This window comes from Bradysia coprophila (assembly GCF_014529535.1).
Source record: "Bradysia coprophila strain Holo2 chromosome IV unlocalized genomic scaffold, BU_Bcop_v1 contig_84, whole genome shotgun sequence".
NCBI lineage: Eukaryota > Metazoa > Arthropoda > Insecta > Diptera > Sciaridae > Bradysia > Bradysia coprophila.
The window spans coordinates 6,468,236-6,490,670 of NW_023503376.1; the positions used below are offsets into that span (position 1 = coordinate 6,468,236).

Genomic DNA, 22,435 nt, shown 5'->3' on the forward strand with positions numbered 1-22,435 from the left:
GTACTTCTTTTGTGAAACACACAAGACGTACCATTTCCATAATTTGCCCCATTGCCAAGTAAGGTATTTTACGTGTTACCGCATGTTTCATTTTCATTTCCATTGCCTAATCACGTAAAGCATTGTACTTACGAGGTTCCAAGTTGTTATTTGACAAGTGGGGTCGGGTCGGGCTGTAACACCCCACTTATCAAATACACAACTTGGAACCTCGGAAGTAATATACTATTACATGTTACGGCATGCCGCGGCATGTGGATGTTATTCAAAAACTTGAAGTAATATTAACTTTACCTCACGTTTTTGAATAAAATATCTTACGTAACTGCTTGTAAGTTATTGTGTTGGCTTGTGTGAGTTCTCCACTCGCCTTCGGCTCGTTCCGCAAAGCTCACACTTGCCAAATCAACACACTTACAAGCAAGGAGATACTATTATTTAGAACGTAATCATGGGCGCGCGTTAGCATAGCGCCCGTGACGCAAGTCCTATTACTAGAAAAAATTTCAAAAAATTTTTTTTGTCGTAGACTGCAGAACCATATATACAGCAAATATTGAAGTTCCACAATTCAAATACAAATGACTCAAAATTAAAAAAAACTAGGCGTCCGCACGAGTTCAACGAGCTATCACACGTTCTTGCAGCTTAAAATTTGGCCACGCAAAAAATCTTCCAAGAAGCCCCATTTCCATACATTTTGGTCAATTTCAGTACTTTAAACGAAATGAAAAAATCCTACGTTACTTTGTTAGTCCGTCCGTCCGTCCGTGTTTCCTATCTTCTAAAGTCTTCTTTAGATTTTGTTGAAATTTTGGGAGTAGATTCTAGTCGTCATTCTAAGACATTCCAGAAAAAAAAATTGGGGGGGAACCGGCCTCGTTTCGGAGCTAGGGCTTCTCGAAGTTCCCATATAGGCCCCATATAAGAACACCTTTAAGTGTGTGTGTGTGGATGGGTATGGTAGAACAAATTTGTTCGCTTTTGGTATTTGGTAAGCTCTGCTCGCCTCAATTTTTAGCCCCGTACGAAGTACAAAGGGGCTTATAGGATTACGATGCCGTGTGTAATTGATGGAATTCGAAGCAGACGGTAAGGGCAAAGTGTTTGCCTATGTTCATAGATGACGAATCCGCAATAAAAATTTGGGCCGTCTGTCCGTCTGTCCGTCTGTCCGTCACGTCGATATCTTGAGTAAATCAAATCCGATTTCAAAAAAAAATTTTTTCCTGAAAGATAGTCAAAATAGTGAGGCTAAGTTCGAAGATGGGCATATTCGGGTCGGCCCTTCGTGAGTTAGGGCCACCTAAGTGATTTAAGGTCTTTTGGTGATATTTATGGCAAAATAAACGATGGAAATGTAAATGATAGGTATTGTCAATACCAATCCAGGAAAAAAAAGTTTTTTAAAATCGGGTGAGTGGACCGTGAGTTAGGGCCTTAGAAGTGAAATGCTACTAGGGCCCTATGTGTATTTTACATAGAACTCGAGTAAATTTCATTCGTTTTTCGTAATTTTTGTTTGATTTGGAAGGTAATCGAATGCCGAATAGAATGTTGTTGAAAAAAAATTAAATTTGGGTCCTTGGCCTAAGGCCGCTACTAGGGCCCTATGTGTATTTCACATATAACTCGAGTAAATTTCATCCGTTTTTCGTAATTTTTGTTTCATTTGGAAGGTAATCAAAGGCCGAATAGAATGTCGTTGAAAAAAAAATTAAATTTGGGTCCTTGGACTAAGGCCACTACTAGGGCCCTATGTGTATTTTACATATAACTCGAGCAAATTTCATCCGTTTTTCGTAATTTTTGTTTCATTTGGGAGGTAATCAAAGGCCGAATAGAATGTAGTTGAAAAAATTTTTAAATTTGGGTCCTCGGACTGAGGCCGATATTAGGCCCTTCAAAAAAATAAAATTTTAGGGCGATTTGAAATTTTTGTTTCATTTGAAAGGAACGTCGTACGGGGCTTCGTAATTGCGCTATGCGCAATTTGTAAGATGTACATATTACATAATAATTTTACTGTAACTACATTAACCGGCGCAACAGGCTTACGGTCAAAGTAGGGTGACAGACGCACTAGGGTCACGTACGCAATAGATATACGGGTTTGTACGGGGCTCAGTCGCAGCAAACGCTCCGACTGTTCTGATGGCTCGTTTTTTCCTAAATTTAGTATTTTTTAAATTTTTCAAAATTTTTTAAATTTTTTAAAATTTTTACATTTTTCAAATTTTTCAAATTTTTCGAATTTTTAAAATTTTTTGAACTTTTAAAATTTTAAAAATTTTTTCAAATTTTTCAAAAATTTTTAAAATTTTTTAAATTTTTAAATTTTTCAAATTTTTCAAATTTTTTCAATCTACTAATTCTTCCAAAAGAACTGATATCAGTCAAAAACTCTCAAAAGAGTAAAACAGACGCAAGTCCCAGTGCATACTTCCAAAACAACTGATATCGCAGGATGTGACGCATTCTGCGCTTGTACGCAAAAACTGTAACAGGAAAAATTTGACCAAAGAAATTCTAGAAACCAAATTTTACCAAAAAAATTTTGCGTCACAAGTGGCAGATGTTGAGGAAAGTACTTTTAAGAATTTTTTTAAAATAGGCAAGAATACGTCCTAATATGTCCGAATCATCTTCCACTTTGTGACGCAAATTTTTTTTGGTAAAATTTTGTTTCTAGAATTTCTTTGGTCAAATTTTTCCTGTTACAGTTTTTGCGTACAAGCGCAGAATGCGTCACATCCAGCGATATCAGTTGTTTTGGAAGTATGCACAGGGACTTGCGTCACTTTTACTCTTTTGAGAGTTTTTGACTGATCCACTATTTTATCAGCTGGTACGTTTTTCTATGCATCCTTGATCATCCTGTCCCACATGCGAACGTATGATTGTTATACCCTCGATCGCATGCCACCCAGAATGTGTATGAATAATACGTGCACTACATATCGTAACTTAAAATTACATTTCAATTAAAATCACAAACGTGAACACTTGCATCCAACTTGATTGGTTATTTGCAATGATCTATCTTCTATAAGTACTAAGGCAATGTAATAATTAGGATAGGAAGGAGGTCGTCTCACAACGAATTCGTAGAAAAATAGATTTTGTCCTTCTTAAAGTAAATGTTTTAAAATTTAAATCACATTAGAGATTCACTGATTAATAAAGTCAATAAAACCTTTGTATTGGAAAGTAGCGACAATGAATAATTTTTCAGTACCTATGACGACGTCAGACATTGTATGATATGCGATGTGACTGTACTTAACAAATAAAGTTCTGCTTATCGAACATACATTTTCACTAGTTGCTTAACTAGACACAAATTGATCAGCGTGAACTTACGTATCTTACGTGCTACATTACTTTAATCATCCACGGACTCAAAGTGTGTGATCAATCACAATACATAGACGAATAAAACTTATGTCAGAAGATGCAGGAAGATTGTGAAAATGGTTGGTTGGTGATGATGTCACGCACATTCTTTAAAGTAAATCAATAGATAAAAGATACGCACGCAAAGTCTTAGAGTCGTTACGGTCGTTGCTTAAAAACAAACCAACAAAATCAGGTGAATCTAAAAATATTATTTATGCAACAAGACTGACTCGGTCAGTGTTGCCCGTCCCGTTGATATCTGAAAATTCAATGAAGTTAATTTCATGGTTTTTAACCGACAGCTACAAGTACATACAGAATAAGAAGCGTAGACTTTCTCAATTTAACATTTTTCCGCCTCCACATTTCGATCAGCCAATAATTGTAAAAGTAAATTATTCGGTAGACTCTCCCTGTAGATTGTTGCGAGTTCGCTGATTTTTTACGAACGATATTAGAACGTTTTCCAACGAATTCTGGCTCACCGAATAGTCGTCAACGTTTCCAGTACTTTTGCCGTTTTCCATCATTTCGAACACAGTGGACCATTTGAGATTTCTGGATGGAATCGTGTATGTCAGAAGGTCCTGATGCTCGTCGCTGAAAATAATCAAAAATGGATTTCAAGGACGAACAAAAGACCATGTGTCAGGTCCTTACGATAAGACAGCTTCGTGGAATACGTTCGCTATGTAATTTTTGACTTCGTTTACTCTGCAAATGGTAACAAGGATTCGATAAGTAGGTCAGAATCGAATTAAAAATCTAAACCGTTACCTCTGTCCATCCTGGTCATGTTTAACTTTGATTTTCAGCTCAAATCCTCTCGTAAATTTATTTTTCAAGTGTTGAGACGATCCATAGCATTTACAGTTGCCGTTCACCATGATTGTCAGTTGAGTGCAAAGCTGTAGAGAGAATGTTGCAGCTGTAATAGAGTTTGCCCATTTAAGGAATCCAAAAAAACTCACCGCTTCACATTCTTCCATGCTGTGTGACGTTAAGACAATTGATTTTCCCTGATCACGCAACTTGATAATAATGTTCCACAAATTGCGCTTCGTTGCCGGATCCATCCCAGTTGTCGGCTCGTCGAGGAAAACCACTTTCGGATTTCCCACCAAAGCAATGGCTGTCGACAGTTTACGTTTGTTGCCGCCACTCATGTGGGATACGTGCTTATCGATGTGTTCAATCAGATCCAAATCGGTCGCTGCTCGGACCGCATACGCTGCAATTTCGTTGCGCTGAACGCCACGAATCAAAGCGAAGATTTCCAATATTTCACGACCCGTCAAATTCTCGAAGAGTGCATCAAATTGGGGACAGTAGCCGATGCATTTGTAGATTTTGCGAATGTCCGTTTTCAGATTCAGTCCGTGCAAATATATCTCTCCGCTGGAGATGAGCTCTTCGCCGGTTAACATTTTGAAAATTGATGTTTTCCCGGCCCCATTATTTCCGAGTAGACCGAAGCATTCGGATCTGCAAGGTTTTTTTTGTATTGACACGATTGAAATGTAGATGAAAACGGAACCAGCAAAACTTACTGCTTAATGTCGAGCGATACTTGATTCACCGCTAAGAAGCTTCCGTAGAACTTGGACACGTTCTGCAGGACGACACTCTGTTCTCGCAGTTGACCCACGTCCATTGCGTTGATACGCTCTTTCACTTCACGTACATCGTCGTCAAGCTGTTCATCTTGCAGTGGATCAAATACTGGCCTAGATCGTACTAGACTAACTAGATATGCAATCAAACGGCGTAATAAGCCTTGCTCGATCAAAAGAACAAGCAATGTTACACCAATGCTAGTTGCCACCATAACCAGTAAGTCCTTGGACACACTGTTCTCGTTCCAGGAAAACACGAGATTTGCTAGTTTAAAGATGAATTGAACTCAATTTGCAAGTTAAATTCCTAATTAAATTCTAACTTACGGCAACAGTCCGGATTTGCGGTGCACAACTCCTGGCGATTACAATTTATCTCTACGCACAGATGTTCACATACAGTCAACAGTTCGTCTGTCTTTCCCAGTTTAAATAACCCACTGATTAAGGTGCATGTCGGGTAGATTGTAAAGAACGCTCGGATCACTTTAGGCAAAAATCGAATAAACAGATCGCATGCGTACACTATGGCTGTAATGGAAAGAGAGATAACGGTGAGTCAGGCATCACATGCCCCACATTATGCTGGCTTACAAATGACCAAGCTTCCGAAATAAATGACATTCATGCCGGTCGTCGGTTTTGAGAATATGAGCGAAGTCAGACAAATGACTGGTATCATTGCGAAATTGTACATGGTAAATAGCAAGCCAATCACAGCCAATGTATTCGCCTCAGCCCAAAACGGCTGACGACTAAACGCTGTCATGACAACGATTAACACAACGGTGACCATGTGCGTTAAGACGTCCCACAATATCGACGCTATCCAAAAGATGCTCAAATTGATGCCGCTCGCATACTGCAAAAATTTGGCACGACAAACTTTCTCCTGAATGTAGAACATGATGTACGAAGCGGATACCATTGGCATGGCTAATCCCACAGCGAATGTGAAAGAAGCGCTAAATAGGGAAACGCTGGAATCGTCGGTACTATTAGGTTGGACAACATAGTCAAACGGAGCATTGACAACATGAATGCTGTAAGCGGGATTAATGATTGCTCGTACGATGGCATTGTGTACCAAATTCAGTGCCAGTGGGGCAGTGTGATAGAACTGATTGTTGAACCATGCCACGATCTCACCACTAGTCAGGGCACTTGCGGCTGCCAAATACTGGTAATTGAAAGTTGCCAACGACTGGCCGGCCAAATTCAAGAGAAACGTGTCCAGCTCTTTGTCCGTCGTCACTACTTTTGTGTTTTGTGAATGTGACCACAGATTTTGTTGGTACTGGTCCATGATCCTAAAAATGGAAACACGAAAATGTTGAAAGGTTCCGGTGCAGTCAACAACGGTTAACTTACTCGGACAACAGACTGCTGTTCCTGCTTTCCTGAACCACGGTAATCGGTTTCTCGTATCCGTCCAACGAAATGTCTAGAGGCGGTAGACCGTGTCGAATGTTCGAACTCCAAAAGCTGTGGCCTTGGAAAATGATCGGCGCGAGAATGATGAAAGCGATCAAATTGTAGAAAGTGAAAATCTTCCAAGATCGTAGCCAGCACAACGAGCGTTTCTGCAATGAATTCGAATTTGATTACATTTTGATCGACTAATTCAGGTCAAATTTTCAATACTTTGAACATTGCCATGGCTTGGTGACGTAGTAGAGCGGTTCCTCTCACGAGTACCGTTTCGTTGAAGTGATTTTCTGTTATGGAAACTACTGCCGAAGCGTTATCAGATCCATTTCTCGACCTGGTTTGAGATTTTTTGTCTACATAGGCTGAGCATTTGCCAAATTTCAAGAATATCTCTTCCATAGTCGTCAACGACACACCGTAGCTCTTCAGATTTAAGTTGTGTTCGTTGTCTTCCAGGTCTCGAAACATTTCTTTGAAGATCGGAACCTGATCCTCCGGCAGAAGGTAAGTTATTTCACTTTCATTTTCGGTGTCAATCTGAAGCGTGGGCAAATATTTCCGAAGCAGTCCGGTTACAAAGTCGGAGTGACAATCGAAATTCTTCTCGCATATCAAGTGGTACCCGGTGCCGAAACGTTTTTTCAAGAAAAATGACGATCCAAAGCACTGCAAGTTTCCATGTGCCATTATAGCGATCCGGTCGCCAAGCACATCGGCCTCGTCCATAAAGTGGGTTGTCAGTACGATGACCCGATCCTTTTTCTCTTCGATCAAGACATTCCAAAGTGATCGGCGTGACGCGGCATCCATGCCACTGGTGGGCTCATCACAGAAAACCACTTTCGACTGTCCGCACAGTGCAATTCCAATTGACAATTTCCTCTTCATTCCACCGGACAACGTCTGGGACGTTGAGTCGATTTTAGAGTCCAATTCGAGGAGGCGAACATATTTTTCGACCTCGTCGTTGGCATCTTTCATACTTAAGCCTTTTAGACGACTGTAGAACATGATGTGCTCCCGTACCGTCAACTCATCGAATAGAATGTTGTGTTGAGGGCAAAATCCCATGGAACTGCGAGCCATGTCCATGTTCGATCGTATATCGTACCCATCAATTAATGCTGTGCCCGATGTCGGTTCTATCATTCCAGTTAGCATAGAAAATGTTGTCGTTTTACCAGCTCCGTTATGGCCCAACAGAACTGTTATTTGGTTGTTGTACATGTTCATCGACAAATTGGTAACAACTACGTTCTTCCCAAACGATTTGGACAAATGTTTTGTCACGACACCTGCACGCTGATCAGTTGGCTCTTCTTCAAAATTTCCAGGATCCGCCTGAATAGCACTGCTACCGTCATCACCATGATTATCTTCAAACGGTTGATAGTCTCTGCGCTTTTGTGAACGGCACCAAAATTCTTTTTTGAACGGAAAATACCACGGCTTCGCCACGCCATAATTCCCCGGGAAAATGCTTTCGATGTACATTGTCAACACGAAAAACAAGCACGCTGTTAGCAACAGAAAAACCATTGTGGTTCCGATAGTCAGGCTATCGTACACATTTATTGGACGCCACATTGTCGACCAAATGAATCCGTCCCCCAATTGTTCGTTGCGAATAATCAACTTCATTCCGTACGCCATGGCCGTATTGGGAAAGATGCACAAAAACACTTTCAATGGACCAGGCATCACATCGTATTTGTCGTGAGTCATCAAATATGGTAAATAAGACAGGTACCAAATGATCGACGATGCCGTTACGGCCGCTTTAGCTTTCGAGAAGAACGTACTGACGAAGAAACTGAGTGTGGTTAAATTGACGCAATATACGAGGAAAAATGTTGTGAGGAGGAACGCATTTGAGTTGGAAAAAACTGCGGAGGCTGATCCAAACATTGGAATCTGGAAATGAACGAAGACAGCTGGGTATGAAGCAAAGTTTCTTCATTTTATCTGAGTGAAACTCACCTTGATCAGAATCATAATGAAAAGGACCGAAATGATCAGCATTGTCATTGACCGCAAGAACCAGCTGGAAGAGGACGTTGACGGAAGGTAATTTTTCAGCTGAAAAACATTCTTTTACAAATTGAAGACTCACCTCAACCAATGCAACCAGCTCTGTAATCCCATAATTTTCATAGCCTCTTTCAACTGCTTCTCCTTTTCCATGGCAATGAAACGTACAGCATTCGAAAACGAATAATTGAAGCTCAACAGCATACACAACGGCAGGAATATTTGCAACATATTCCAATAAAAGTTGGTCGTAAACGCTGGATACGGAAATCGTTTGACCAGCACGTCTGGCATTTGAGTTTTACTATTCGCATTTTCTGAAACGAAGGCACGCGCCACAGCATTTTGAATAGCCAGAAATCCTTCGTTGTAGTAGGACGGAGGACCACCATCGGCGTATTCCAAATGTCTTGGTAAATTAAATTCTTCGTTGGGCAGAATCTTATTTGTGTGCCAATTGTAGTTGGTTGGCCTGAAGTGACTTGGCAATTCTGTTGTGCGTAATTCTGATGGAAAGTGTAACGAATACGACAGGTCTTTGGGAAGCTCGTTCAGGGTCTACAAGCAACAAATAGGAAACAAACTTAGTTGGGAGTGCGAAGTCACGCTTTTTGGGAATTATGGTCAGAGGACATTATTTAGAGCGCATATAATCTGAGACTACAATTTCACCCCGTAAGGATTCACTACACTCACCGCTGGATGATGAAACTCAATAGCAGCAATTAATTCCTTCTTTATCAGGATGCCCTCCAGTTGACTTACTTCGTCGACTCCATAAGGACTTTCGATCGCTAAATGGTCGCTAGCACTTTTCATAAGATCTAGAAAAATTGTGTTGTTTGGATGGAAAACCATTTTACGCTCTTTCACAGGTGGATTCAAATTTGAATTGTTCCTGAAACGAATGAAAAAATTCTCATTTGATGTCAAGTCAATCCATAGCGATAACCAGGGACGCCGACTTGTGTTTGGGAGTAGTGGTGCTCATACAACAAGCGAATCTGGGAGTAGTGGTGCTCTTTCAAGTAAAACTGGAAAAATGTAGTGGTGCTCATCATTCGAGTAGTGGTGCCCGAGCCTCGCTTGTCCTTAGAAGTCGGCGCCCCTGGCGATAACTCGTCCAATTAGTGACTTTCAAATCGAGAAGCAAACAGGCTCTTGTGAATCAACGTTTTCGGAAAATGACTTGAAAATCTAACTCTGACATCATAGGGCCCGTTTACCCCTCGTCGTTTTATGTTAAATTAAATTAGAAATGAAAATATTTGACAAACCACAAAGTGTCCAATGTATTGATTTCCAGCGATCGAAATGTCGTTACTTGTGGATGCCCAACTGGATTAGACAATTTCTGCAAATACGCTAGCAGCACAAACATTAGAACTGGCAGCAGAATATCGATGAGCGTTTGGAATTTGTGTCGTATCTGCAGCAAGCAATTCTTCCATAGTAACAACCCGAGTTTTGGCCATACTCCCGTGTGCCGAGTTGGCGTCGTCGGTGGAGTCATTATGTCTAACTACTTTTTGTTTTTAGTATAAAATCGATCATATCATACAGTGCAACGAGGGTTGATGTTGTTTCCTAGAAGGAGACATCAAAATTTAAACGTCAGTGCTGCGATGTTGTGACTCGTATCGTATATATTAGTGAGCTTAAACTATGTTGGAAGTGAATTGGATTTTGTTTTCAATATACGGAAAATTGTATGAGAAATGACGTCATTTTCCAGGGAAAATCATCTCACATTTATATCGAAAATACGATTCCAATAACCGAAAATTTTGTGTGTTTATGGTCAATCGTCAATCGACGTCTGCCTTGATAGAAGAAAAAGCTTCTTGGAGTTTAGCTTAAAGTATGAAGGCTACAATTTTGTCTAAGTCACACCCCTAACATTCACGTTTTTTACGTGTAACTAGCGGCAAGCTTTAGCACCAGCTGATATATGCAAAAAATCTTTACAAATACAGAATGTCACTTGATTACGGTACATCTAATGCATCCGATATACAAGAGTCGGTCAGACTTCCAAATTTCACTAGAAAAACTAATTTTATGACTCGATTTTCACACGAAAATCAGGAACATCTATGACGCACCAATTGCACAATCTTAATTTATTGAAAATAATGCTGCTATGATGAAAATGCACTCTTCATAATCGGAAAATTTTAAAATTGGACACACACATCAATGTATTTCGAGAGTAAAGGAGATAAAATGCAGCAATTTACCACCGTTTGTTGCCAAAAATCGTTTTTGTTTTGATGATGCGATTAAGATGTGCAGCACACGGTCTCTTACTGGAAGTAATGTTTATATTTTTCTTCAAGAAATTGTTTAGAAGTGACGCATACAGAGAGAGAACAGAAACCGAAAGAGAGCAGAAAAGTGTGCCGATAGCAGCAGTGGAATGGAATGGGTTTGACTGTACCATATGGTTTAAGGGGTTTAAGTTTGGTAGAATCTGACTTCAAAAACGCTGGCGGGAACAAAAAGATTGTGTTGGTATGAACGTGCACAAATTTTTATGGATCCTTAAAGGATCTTGTTTTCTCTCAGTGTTCTTCAACAATGTTGAGGAACATTTGGGTCCGACCATAATTTGCAGCAATCATAAGTAATGAATATATTGGGCTGACCAAAATGCAAACAACTCAACGTTGAGGAACATTTGAGTCCGACCAAAATTCGAAGCAGTCATAAGTAATGAACATATCCGACCAAAATACACACAACTCAGAGTTGAGGAACATTTGGGTCCTACCGAAATTCGAAGCAGTATGGATATCATGGACGCCTTGCGTTGTCAAATGCATAAAAACAAATCACAAGAAAAATCAGGCAACAAAAATGCATGTCGAGATGAGGAGAAAAATCTACAGGTGTATGACTGGAATGGCCTTACATTTGAAAATGTAAATGCATAAACGTGGCGTGTCACATTAGCGAATTATAAGGAAAATGAAATTTCATTCATTAAGCTCCGTTTCTAGCTACATTAATGAAATTTCATTTTTGTTATAATTCGCTAATGTGACATGTCTCGTTAAATAACTGTAATTCTTGTATATTACATTAACGTTGTAGCATTTAGTGAAGGCATCAAAAACAATCGTTGATTCCATAGTTTCTAACCGGGAAATCATTTTCATATGGCGGGGCAGAAAACGGAAGTTTTACAGAGATTTTCTCGGCTTGTTGGCTTCGCTGCGGCTGTGATGCAAGACATTTTAGCAGGAAAAGTTTAGACTTCAATCAGATAAATTCTGATCTGAAACGTTCATGGTGGGGAGAAATAAAACGAAATATTTTACGTTTTACAGTTTAGTATAATTTTCAAATCACTTAAGAATAACAATTAACTAATAAATCAAATCTTGCACTTGTATAAACATTATAAAAGAATTTAAAAAAAAGAAGTAATTGAACTGCTCAGTATGGAACATGATTACCGAACACAAAACTTTCGATTGAATTGATTGATGTTACAGGTGTTTCTTGTGCTTAAATAATTAAATCTGGTCTTGGTCAATACATAAACCCAACAAAATGAAACCAAATAAATTTTTTAGAAATCTATGAAGCCAGGGCTCCATCAAGCAGCTCGTTTTTATTAGAAGAAAATCAAATTAATATTATTTTTTTGTCAATTTCTTATCATTTGGCTATATCTGTTGTCTGCGGCGAACAGGTGAACTCTTGAATCTACTTCTCAAAAATGAGTTAAACGAAATTTCAGTACTTTACCATCAAGAACATTGTCAATTACATGCATGTCATGGATATAATAATGTGAGATGAACGTTTCAATGTCCAACGCAGTCATCTCAGTTTATTGTTTTGAAAAATTGGATTCATGTGAAAAGGACGGATATTGTGTAAAAAGTTAAAAGGTCAAAAGGATGGCTGTAGAATGCAATTTTGAATGCATTTTTGTCGATTGTGGTAAAGGTTGACGTTTGAAATGAATCGTTAAAAGTTAGATTATCTATGTAAATAAAAAGAAAACCGAAATGGTGCTACACTCCGCCTTCAATGCACAAACGACTTCGTATGTTTGTGGGCAGCACCACCATAATACGGAAATGGAAATACTGCAGGTTGACTTAGATAAAGTTGTGTAATTAGACCGTCATTGCAATTGTACAGTTGGACTCTTTATTAAACCTTCTGCCGAGGACGGTATCTCCGTCTGAAGACATTCCACCATCGGTTATAAAAGTCGTTAAGCTCTTTCCATACGTTAAATATTGAGTGTTTGTCTGGTTCTGGTTCTGGTAAACATCGAGTTCTTTCTCGAACACTTAGATGTATCGGCTGATGTTTAAAATAAATTAAAAATAAAGAAAAATATGCCAAACTGTAACGAATTTCTATATTAGAGGATTTCCTGTTCCGCTGATTCGCTGCTCCATTGTCTTAATAAGGTAAGACAATGTCTTATATACAATGCAATTTTTGTATATCCTACATTGAATTTACAATTTTTGTTTTAATTTACACAATTTTCTTTTCTTTTTCTGGTTTTTCTTTCATTTAAACTTTTTTCGTCCTTTTTATTGTTGATAATAAGAGATAATTTTTAAACTTTCTTTTTCTTGAATTAATTTCTGTTAATTATTTGTTTCTGTTTTCTTTTTCTTTTCTTTTTAATTTATGCTGAATCATCATTTTGTTGATTTGAATTTTACTTTAATAATTTTTGTTTTGTTTTTTACATACTTTACTCAATTTAGTATAATACCGTAATCCTAGAATAATTTCTTCTTTCAAGGCAGGTGCCTTGTTTCTTTCCATTTTTGTTTCATTTAAAATTAATTTAAATTTAAATCTGTAGTTTCTTTAAGTTTATCGCTATTCCGAATCACGATCTTGTATGGCTGTTATTGATTGTTGTAAGGCGTTTGGAGTTAGCCATTCTCTGGAAAATACGATCGAGAAATTGAATTATTATTGTTTTGGTGTTTTTTTTGCAGATCGATTAACTCTAAAATTTCATTAAATTAGATCAAAGCACCTAGCACAATAGTGGAATATCGTTTATGTCAAATAGAGTAGTAAATAACGACTGTTTACGAAGTAATTTTCCATTTTACACTGCTTCAAGGTCATGCAGTAAAATATTACTCGATTTGACATGAGCAATATTCTACTAATATGCTAGGTGCTTTGATAAGAGCCATAAATTCGTTCATGTCTTCCAATTCTGGATTCCTTGTGGTTTGTAAGTGTTTGTACGACGCTCAGCAAATGAAAACATGGTTCTAACACCGCAAAATATCAGTACAATTCTTCGTTTGCTAAAGAAAATGTTTTAATTGCAAAATACAAACCTCCACGACTCCCAAATCGTAAAACATGACGGATTGCTCAATTATTCGACTGTAAACAATACTAAATTAGCCACTTTGCTACTTAGTGTAGAGAGTCACTAGTTTTGTTCGTGGGAATGTTTACAAACAAAAAGCATTGGGCTTCTCCTCTAAAAGTTTATTTTTCGCTTCATAACCTGCCCTTAGCATCTTAAGAGGCACCGGCACTTAGCTAAAATTGTAGCCTACATTGGCGTGTTTCGTATTTCATTTTTGTTAATATCTTTTCATCAGAATCCTTTTTGAAAAATGTACGACCGCAATTCCGACCACGAATCTGTTAGCTTTTAATAAAAATTAGTTTTGGTTGTAGTCGTTTAATCAGCTCTGAGAAAAGTGAGCAGTTTAATGAAATTTTCATAAACTGCTCATTGTTCTCAGAGCTGGTCAAATTGTTACAACCAAATCTATTTTCTGTTGAAAGCTAACACATTCGTGGTCGGAATTGCGGTCGTACATTTTGGAAAAAGGATTCTGGGCGAAAGATATCATCAAAAGTAAACTAAAATCCTGTATTTAAAAATCGCCTTAATGTATGCTTTTCGGTAAAGTACCGGTGCCTCTTAACACATTGAAATTAATTGCGGCTTGCCAACTTTACGGCGCCTTGGACTTTACTTAAATAGTCGAGGAATGTCTCCAAATAAATTTCTAAAAATCCAAAACTGAATTCTAGGTTTTTAGAAATTTATTTGGAGGCATTCCACGACTATTTAGGTAAAGTCCAGGGTGCCGAAAGTTGACAAGCCGCAATTATTTTGAATGTGTTGAGCAATGTACCCTTTGAAAATTTGTAGCCTACATTTAGGCGGAACAATATTCATTTTTTGATGATTACTCTGAACTAAAATCTTTTTTTTTGTTGAAAAAGTAATACCATTGAAGCACGCAAAAATGTGTTACTTTTAAAAGAAAAACTGGAGAAACCTGTGTAGATTACATAAATTTACACAATTATTTCACAGAAACCTTTGATAACTGAATTTCCCACGAATCAGTTGACTGATTTGACTGATCTGACTTTAGGTTGCGAAATGGAGTCCATCGCACTTCGATAGAATAATACAAATTTGATTACGTACAAAGTTTGATTTTTTCCCAGTCGTGGTTATTTAGTCTGAATGAGAAGGGCTATTGTGACCGGTTTTTTTATCCAAAGCTATTTAGTCCGAAAGTTAATTGTGTCTAGAAATATTTCTCTTTTTTTTGAAATATTTCGTCTGAACAAACATTATTTTGCATTGCACACATACATGTTCCTATACACTAAACATTGTAGCATTAGGTTTGATATTGGTTAAGAACAGCAAGCACAGTAAGCCACACTACATTCAACTAAATTTAGTACTTCAGAGCATGGCCTATTTTCAAGAAATTATTTTTTTATTTTTCTTGAAGTTTCTTTAATTTCTTGAATTTTTCTTTAATTTCTTTAAAGAAAAATTCATGAAATTAAAAAAAGTTCAAGAAACTTTAGGGGAATCTACACATGGCCGAATTATTGCCTACATTTGGGGGCAAAATTATTATTATATTTCGATGATGATTTTGAACTCGCATCCGTTTTGGAAAACGTACGACCATCGTTTAGTGTTAAAATGTGTTAGTTTTCAGCAAAAATTTAAATATTTGTGGTGATGTAACCTCAGTCCGAGAAAACTCAATATTTCACGAAAATTGACACATATTTTGAGTTTTCTCGGAGCAAGGTTGCATCACCACAAACATTTAAATTTTTGCTGAAAACTAACACATTTTAACACCAAACGATGGTTGTACTATTTCCAATAAGGATGCGAGAACAAAATTATCATCGAAATAATAATAATTTTGCCCTAAAATGTAGGCAACAATTTAGCCATGTGTAGATTCCTCTTAAGAAAATAATTTCTTGAAAATAGGCCCTGCTTCAGAGCCAATACATGTTAAGAAGTTTCATAATATTTGTTAGTTCAAGAACATATTAGAAAAGGAATTTGGTTGACTGTACGGTGGCTATATAAGTCAGGAATAATTTTGAATTGATTCGACGTTGATGTCCGTCTCAACCGAACCGCACAAAAAGTTCTCGTAAATTAACATTGAGTTAAGGAATGCCTCAGGCAAATCCTCAAAATTGAGTTGTATTCAGACAGAATTTTAACAGAGAAACGCTAGTTGCATTTTGGGGACTTTGGGACGTCATAGAGTTGATGATTTTTATTTATTGTAAATATTGGTTTTTCAAAAGTTTTTTACTGGTTGCACCTTGCGGCCTTTTTTCGCTTTTAAATAAACAATCACAAAGGATCTGGAACTAGACTTGATTCTTACTAGTCTAGAAACCTGTGTATACTGGATCAGCATGTCGAACAAATTATTATCATTTTTTGGACTGGTGTGCTAACACCGTATACGACAATTTGAAAATTTAAATAATTTTTTTTTAATTACAAAAAAACAAAATCGAAATTAACTTACATTATAGACACAACAACACGTTTTAATGAGTTATTAAGCAGCTTTTTAATGTGTTATTTTGATTCATGATTTATCGGATTTTATTAGCTGAATTGGCTGTGTTGCCTAAGATCTACGATTTTGCGGATTTGATGTTATGTGCCTAAGAAGAGAGACATAATATGTTGGAGCACGCAAGTTATTTCATATAAATCATACCGTCTATTTACACACACAACTTTAAATTGGAATTATGTTTGTGATAAAAATTAGTCTACCCTACGAGGGGTGACACTACTCATATTTTGGGGCGGGTTGACGAAATGAAATGACTGAAATAATAAGACCAAACACAAAATCGATGATAAACTATATTAGGAAATCGTGTAATCAAACGAAAATTGCTATCCAAAAAAAACGTGTTCTCTCTATCAGTATTTCGTTCATTCTGAATTCGTGTGGCTACACAACACATTACCGGTACGGGAAAGTGTCTAATTTTGTATTTATGAGTCGGTGTTACAAGAAAATCAAAAATTAATCAAACGATCAATGGTAAAATGTGTAATTTTCTAATAATTAAAATGCCGCCGCTGCACGCAGCCGATGATGATATAAACAAATAATTTATTATTTCGTTCGTTTGGTTGAAATGTTTTTAAGAATTTTATGGAAATATTCTCGTGTACACCTAAAGTGACTAAAATGCTAAACAATCACACCTACTTACCTACCTCTACATCCTACATTCGTTCGTTACTTACTTTGGTAAACATCTTTGGAGAAAGGGTACGCACGAACTAAAATGTGCCAGTCTATTCACCCAATTAGGAATCTCTTGACCAGTCAGTATCTGAAATAGTGAAACAATTTGTCGGAACCTCAACATAGAATTCCCAGTTAAAACGAATATAATCGTACCTGAGTTAGAGAACTCGAAAAGTGATTGCAATTGTTGTTCATCAAGTGGTAACGATCTCCGCGAAATTGATTGCCAATTTCTTCGACTATTCGTCTCACTTCTTCTTCCGTAAAGTCAGTCGAACCGATTTGAATACTTTGCCTGAAAGAACGCTCACCACTGTATTCTCGCCGACACAAGAAGTCTGGACAGAATTTCGAAACTTACCTGAATCTAAATTGTTCCCCTAATTCGTCATGATCTCGGGGTTGAATCTCGAACACGCCGGTGAACGAGTACGGATGACCACCGTACGCAAATTCTGTGAAAAATTGAACATAAATTCATTAGTAAAACATATGGAAGGGTGAAGCTGGTAGAACACCTCTAAGAATGGATTTCTGAAAATTCAAATCTATTTACGTCTCGAAAATGAATTCATTTGTTCATGTTCACTAGCAAAATCATAAATTATAATGGGAGGGGAAGACATGAGACACATGACGCTGGTGGATCGGTAAATTGTAAAAAGTAAAGAAAGGCATTTATGAATGGTTTACTACCTAAGAAATATGATTTTTCTCTCATAGTCGGCTTACGTAATACTAGTGACCCCACTTGTAACTTCTTAATTTTCCTCGCCTGTAACTGTAGTATCTGAAAGTTGAAAACTTATTTCACTTCACTGTCGAGGGCCGATTCCATATGAAAATGTAACGTAAGAACGAGAGATCCTCTGCTATTACGGAAGCTATAAAAATGAGAGCGGCAGTTTTTGTAAGTGAAACGAACCTTTCTGACAACATTTTCTAACATGTAAAAGTCGTAGGTGACTTGGAAAGTACTCAAAATGCCGTTCCTACGTGACATGTTTTGACAAAATCATTAGAATTGGTCCGAGACAACCTCCCAACAAAAATATTATTTAAAAAATTCTTTAATTCCTTGGAAACAACAGCTTCAACACCTTTGGATTTCTTTAAGATGCAAGTTGACTTGTTTCGGCTCTCGTAGCGTTCAAAGACTGACGAAGAAACAATCTTCGTTTAGGTAGTGAACAATATAGCATTTTCGAACATTTTCGTCTTCGGCTCTCCATGCAACTAATCATACTCAGTAATGATCAATTTTCGAGACGAGACAACAATGTACTATTACTATGACTCATCAGAAATTTGTCGTACAAAAAATTTATAATTTGCAACAACAGCAAAATGCCACACGGCTGAGTAAAAATTTATCTGTACTTCCAGGCCGAACTACTCTACAGATGGTAAACAAAAAATTGCTGCAGTTACGAGTTCGAAAACCTATGGGTATTTTTCCCTCCTGATTCTAAATCCAGAAAAAACAAATTTCCAGGACGTCTGGATCAGGAGATAGACCCGGTTCTAGGTTGAATAAGAATTCCACTAGTGTGAGAGAGACAACAATATTCGTCTCGCTCACACTTTTACTATTTAACTTAAAACAGGTCTAGCTCCTGATCCAGACGTCCTATAAAGTTATTTTTTCGGGATTTATAATCAGGAGGGAAAAATACCCATAGGTTTTCGAACTCGTAACTGCAACGTACGTGGTGTCAGGAACTCGAATTGATTTTTTGTAATTTAGTTGCGTAAAGTGTACATTTTCTTCACTTTTCCTCTTTTTGTATCAACAACAATATTGTCGTACGAAATGTCTAAGGCATAAATGTCAACAGAAGAGATTCAGGTGCTATTAGACAATTATTGCTCATGGAAGGAATTATACCGAATGGAAAATGAACTAAATTATAAACTAAATTGCTTACCTGTTCCAAATATTTCAACACCTGAGTGGAAAACACCCAGTCCTAATGTGGTAGTGTAATCATTTATCCAATACTGCAATAAAGAAAAACGAGATGTTCAATTTGTTATAGCCAATCATAAAACAAAAAATTAAAAAAAAATATTTAACAAAACTTTAAAACCATAATTACATACAGGGCCATCGATTATATTGGGAGTGGGATAAACAGGCGAACATTCGCAATATCCAAATGCAGAACTATGAGCAGCGAAACTAATTAAACAATTATATTAGCCTTCAGCCCTTCGTGGACTGTTAACGCCGATTATTATTTTTTATTCTTATTAAGCTAATCAGAGATAATATTCCTGATAAACAGGAAGTATTCCTCGTACCACTGAGGCTATGCGAAACTTTTTCGCTATCTCAATTTTCATTTCATGGATATAAGTGTGCCAGGTCAATTAACATAATCGGATATCTTTCATTGGCGGGCTGATGTTTATTATATCGCCATTTGTCAGGTGTTGGTACTTAATAATCGATAAAAATTGCCATTGATAATAATTGACGATATCTACGGATATTAATTTGTTATCAACTGATATGATATGTTGAGACGAACATTGTACGCAGCAACTTTGAAATGTCATATCTCGTCACGGCGCACGGGGGAGTAGAATCTCCAGTTGACGTCCTTGGATATTTTATTTTATTTCGATGCGATGCATTATCAATTAACATCCCTGCAGGTACAATGGTATACATAAACAATCATAACAGGAACATTCGTATATCAATGTCTGGCATAGCATAGCATAACTGCTGAGATGTTCATTGAAAGTTGGTGTTAATAAACCGACTGAAATAAATTTTTTTTTAGTGGTCGTTGATGTACTTCTACTTGTGTGCTATTGGGAAAGTACATAGCACAATAAAAAGTTCATAACATCCAACATTTACGACAATTTCGCTTTATATCATATAAATAACGATAAACCAAACGATATGATTAAATAATTTAATTAGAGACAATTTTATTGTCGTTGTAGAGCGGTTATTTGCTTAATTCTAATTGGTAACACTAATATAGAAGTTAGTTTGGAATAATTAAGTATAGCTCGCAGTTACAAAGGATGTTTACAACAATACAGCTCGAATAAATGTTTGGCATTTTAGTTTTCTCTGTTTGTTTGGAATTATATGTTGAAATTTCTAGGACTCATAAATTGAATGATGAATGTATATTATACTGCCGTTGTGTGGTAGTATAGTTATGTGTTTGCGCTATTGACCTTTTTCTTTTGAAAATGTTTTTGAATGTCTTTTCACGCAGAAATGATTCATTGAAAGAAGGAAGACGAAGTAATGAAATGATAGCAATTTTTAACAATTCATTTGTTTTGTTAGGCACGTAGGCAGGTACTTTCCAAGGATTTTTACTTGGAATGTAAACCTTTTTGTGGAGGTAGAAAACACGTCAGCCAGCAAAAAACACATGGAGAAATTGGTATCGGATTCCAAATTTCTCCGTGTGTAGCCAAATAACTTCAATGGTTGCAACAGCATCTTGCCTTGCATATGCATACACGTTAGGGATACTGATTATTTCCGGAAAAATTGTTTTTTATGTCTTCGAGTGATAAACACTTTTTTAGTTTTCAGGCACTAGATGTTTGGATTGTCGCTCGAGGCAGTAGACTTTCCGGTCTGAGTTGAGAAAAAAATTATGACTTTCGTTGCCTTTGTTGAGAAAAACGTTGTAGGTATGAAACGTGGTGATAATTGATTTTTTAGGCACACGAGGTGTATTGTCAATCACTGCCTTTGGCCTCATCGAGTGCCTAAAAATGCATCTATCATACTGTTGCATAGATAACTATTCTCAATACATAAGGAGGCATTTACGAAGGGAGCAAGTAAAAAATTACGAATTTCCGACACCCCCTTAAGAGTGAATGACCCTTAAGAATAAGGTTTTTGGACAGCCTCTAACCATTTAGCAAAGATAGCAAACAAATCTAGGAGTCGATAGAAGATAAAGATTCTCCCGAAGTATTAATCATGCCCATTGTCTCAGTCTCATAATGATTTCATCATATCCGTCTATTACATTAAAAGTGTCGGTAGACGAGAGATAACTTCTAGATAACATATGGGAAAGAGACGCACAGTTATTACTTGACATGAAATGGTCAAATTATCTTGAATTCAGACCGCTCTGAATATGGTACCGAAAATGACACATCAAGTCATAAACCAAGACGCACAAAGATAAAAACGTGTAGCGTACTTCCGAATTCATAATTTCATATTTGTACAAAATTGATTACGAAAACAGTGTAAAACAGCCAGAATAAATTGAATTAATTAAACATTCCACTTACCATATCGTAAACATTTAAAATGACAGGCTCTCGATTTCCCATATTTGCTGGTAACAGTTCCTCACTACTGTCTTCTTTGGCACTTCTTCCACTTAGGCAATTCGGAAATGATAAATTGCAAGAAGGAAGACCGCTAGAAAACATATTCCGTGTGTCTTGTGGGCTCTATTTTTTTTGGTCGAATGTCGAAATTACGGTGCTAGGAATAATCGTGTTTTAGGATAATCAAACTTAAATAGAAATTTTCGACTAAAAATGGCATGCTCCAACCAACAATCAACCACAACAGAAACAACACAAAAAAAATGTTTTTCTTATTTTCTTTTCACACCACTGAAAATGTCTTTTCGACGATTTGACATTTTGTATTCTATCGCAATTTGTTATCAATCGAACAATACACAAGTCAATGATTAGACACTAATAGCTGGTATAGAGGTGTTAATAAATATAATTTTTTTTGTTAATTAATTACAATTGCGTTTTTTCGTAGAGCAATATAAAATATAAATCGGTACTGATTTGACAGCAACTGCAGAAAAACCCCTAATTTCTATCAGGTTGGGAACGGGTATGACACTTTCAATCGTTAAAAAAAGTGATTCGGATAGATTTTTTCTGTCAAGTTGGTTTTTCTTGTACACACTGGACACACTGCCATCTCCATGGATGATAAAAATGCCGTTTCCAAAGTGAACACATACAGTTTTCAGCAGTGAAAATGACCGTTAAAATCAAGGCTGTACATAGGTTTGTTCCAAGGCTGTATGAATTGTCAAATTTGATCCATAGAACCATAACCTCAATAATATTTGTGTGTAAATCACGTAGGCGACGTTGCCATATTTGTATGAAACATCTCGTAGGCGACGTTGCTATGGATCAAATCATCGTGGTTCTATATAGGAGATTTTTGACATTTCGAATAACCTTGGACTTGATCTATTGGGGAGACAAAGTTTCCGCTGAGGTAGATAATGTACTACATATTATGTAGAGTAAAAATTCTATCCATCATGATCTGCGTAACTCTAGGTTGCATTTAACAATTCAAATGAATTACTGTAACTCCAT

The 22,435-nt window shown here is 37.0% G+C and overlaps 2 protein-coding genes across 8 annotated transcripts in view; both read right to left on the reverse strand.

Moving 5' to 3' along the window:
• LOC119072981 (ATP-binding cassette sub-family A member 3-like) overlaps nt 1–10,817 on the reverse strand; it is a 32,873-nt gene extending 22,056 nt beyond the window's left edge. The window contains exons 1-15 of one of the 4 annotated variants that reach the window (XR_005086970.1): nt 10,718–10,817; nt 9,755–10,064; nt 9,174–9,375; nt 8,560–9,035; nt 8,427–8,490; nt 6,660–8,360; nt 6,387–6,598; nt 5,610–6,325; nt 5,343–5,546; nt 4,950–5,280; nt 4,371–4,884; nt 4,177–4,307; nt 4,060–4,113; nt 3,716–3,999; nt 2,755–3,658 (exon numbers count right to left, since the gene is read on the reverse strand). Coding sequence is in view for 3 of the 4 variants with exons in the window: in XM_037178299.1 (XP_037034194.1) it covers nt 3,795–3,999; nt 4,060–4,113; nt 4,177–4,307; nt 4,371–4,884; nt 4,950–5,280; nt 5,343–5,546; nt 5,610–6,325; nt 6,387–6,598; nt 6,660–8,360; nt 8,427–8,490; nt 8,560–9,035; nt 9,174–9,375; nt 9,755–9,990 (5,046 nt within the window). In the remaining variant the exon portion in view is untranslated. Of the gene's footprint in view, nt 1–2,754; nt 4,000–4,059; nt 4,114–4,176; nt 4,308–4,370; nt 4,885–4,949; nt 5,281–5,342; nt 5,547–5,609; nt 6,326–6,386; nt 6,599–6,659; nt 8,361–8,426; nt 8,491–8,559; nt 9,036–9,173; nt 9,376–9,754; nt 10,065–10,717 lie in introns of those variants that run through there. The other 3 variants (XM_037178299.1, XM_037178300.1, XM_037178301.1) reach the window with 3 other exon arrangements.
• A 1,240-nt stretch (nt 10,818–12,057) lies between these two features.
• On the reverse strand, nt 12,058–21,961 carry LOC119072983 (deubiquitinase DESI2). 4 transcript variants are annotated; one of them, XM_037178304.1, is made up of 7 exons: nt 21,837–21,961; nt 21,362–21,560; nt 18,994–19,066; nt 17,427–17,520; nt 17,219–17,360; nt 17,062–17,150; nt 12,058–13,407 (listed from the first exon to the last, which is right to left on the reverse strand). In XM_037178304.1, exons 2-7 carry the CDS (start codon nt 21,503–21,505, stop codon nt 13,341–13,343), a joined length of 609 nt encoding a protein of 202 aa, XP_037034199.1. In that variant the 5' UTR covers nt 21,506–21,560; nt 21,837–21,961; the 3' UTR covers nt 12,058–13,340. The 4 variants fall into 4 exon arrangements, 3 of the variants coding, with proteins under 3 accessions (XP_037034199.1, XP_037034200.1, XP_037034198.1); XM_037178305.1 differs by having other exon boundaries at nt 21,693–21,875; XR_005086971.1 differs by adding an exon at nt 16,319–16,460 and having other exon boundaries at nt 13,138–13,407; nt 21,362–21,903.
• Nucleotides 21,962–22,435: the final 474 nt, after the last annotated feature.

Bases quoted from the DNA above. Each gene is read 5' to 3' on its own strand.
- LOC119072983 (XM_037178304.1), bottom strand. From the start codon at position 21,505: ATGTTTTCTAGCGGTCTTCCTTCTTGCAATTTATCATTTCCGAATTGC. The intron at 19,067-21,361 runs GTAAGTGGAATG...TCTTTATTGCAG, and splicing joins TTTTAAATGTTTACGATATG to TATTGGATAAATGATTACAC. The intron at 17,361-17,426 runs GTAAGTTTCGAA...GCGTTCTTTCAG, and splicing joins GGGGAACAATTTAGATTCAG to GCAAAGTATTCAAATCGGTT.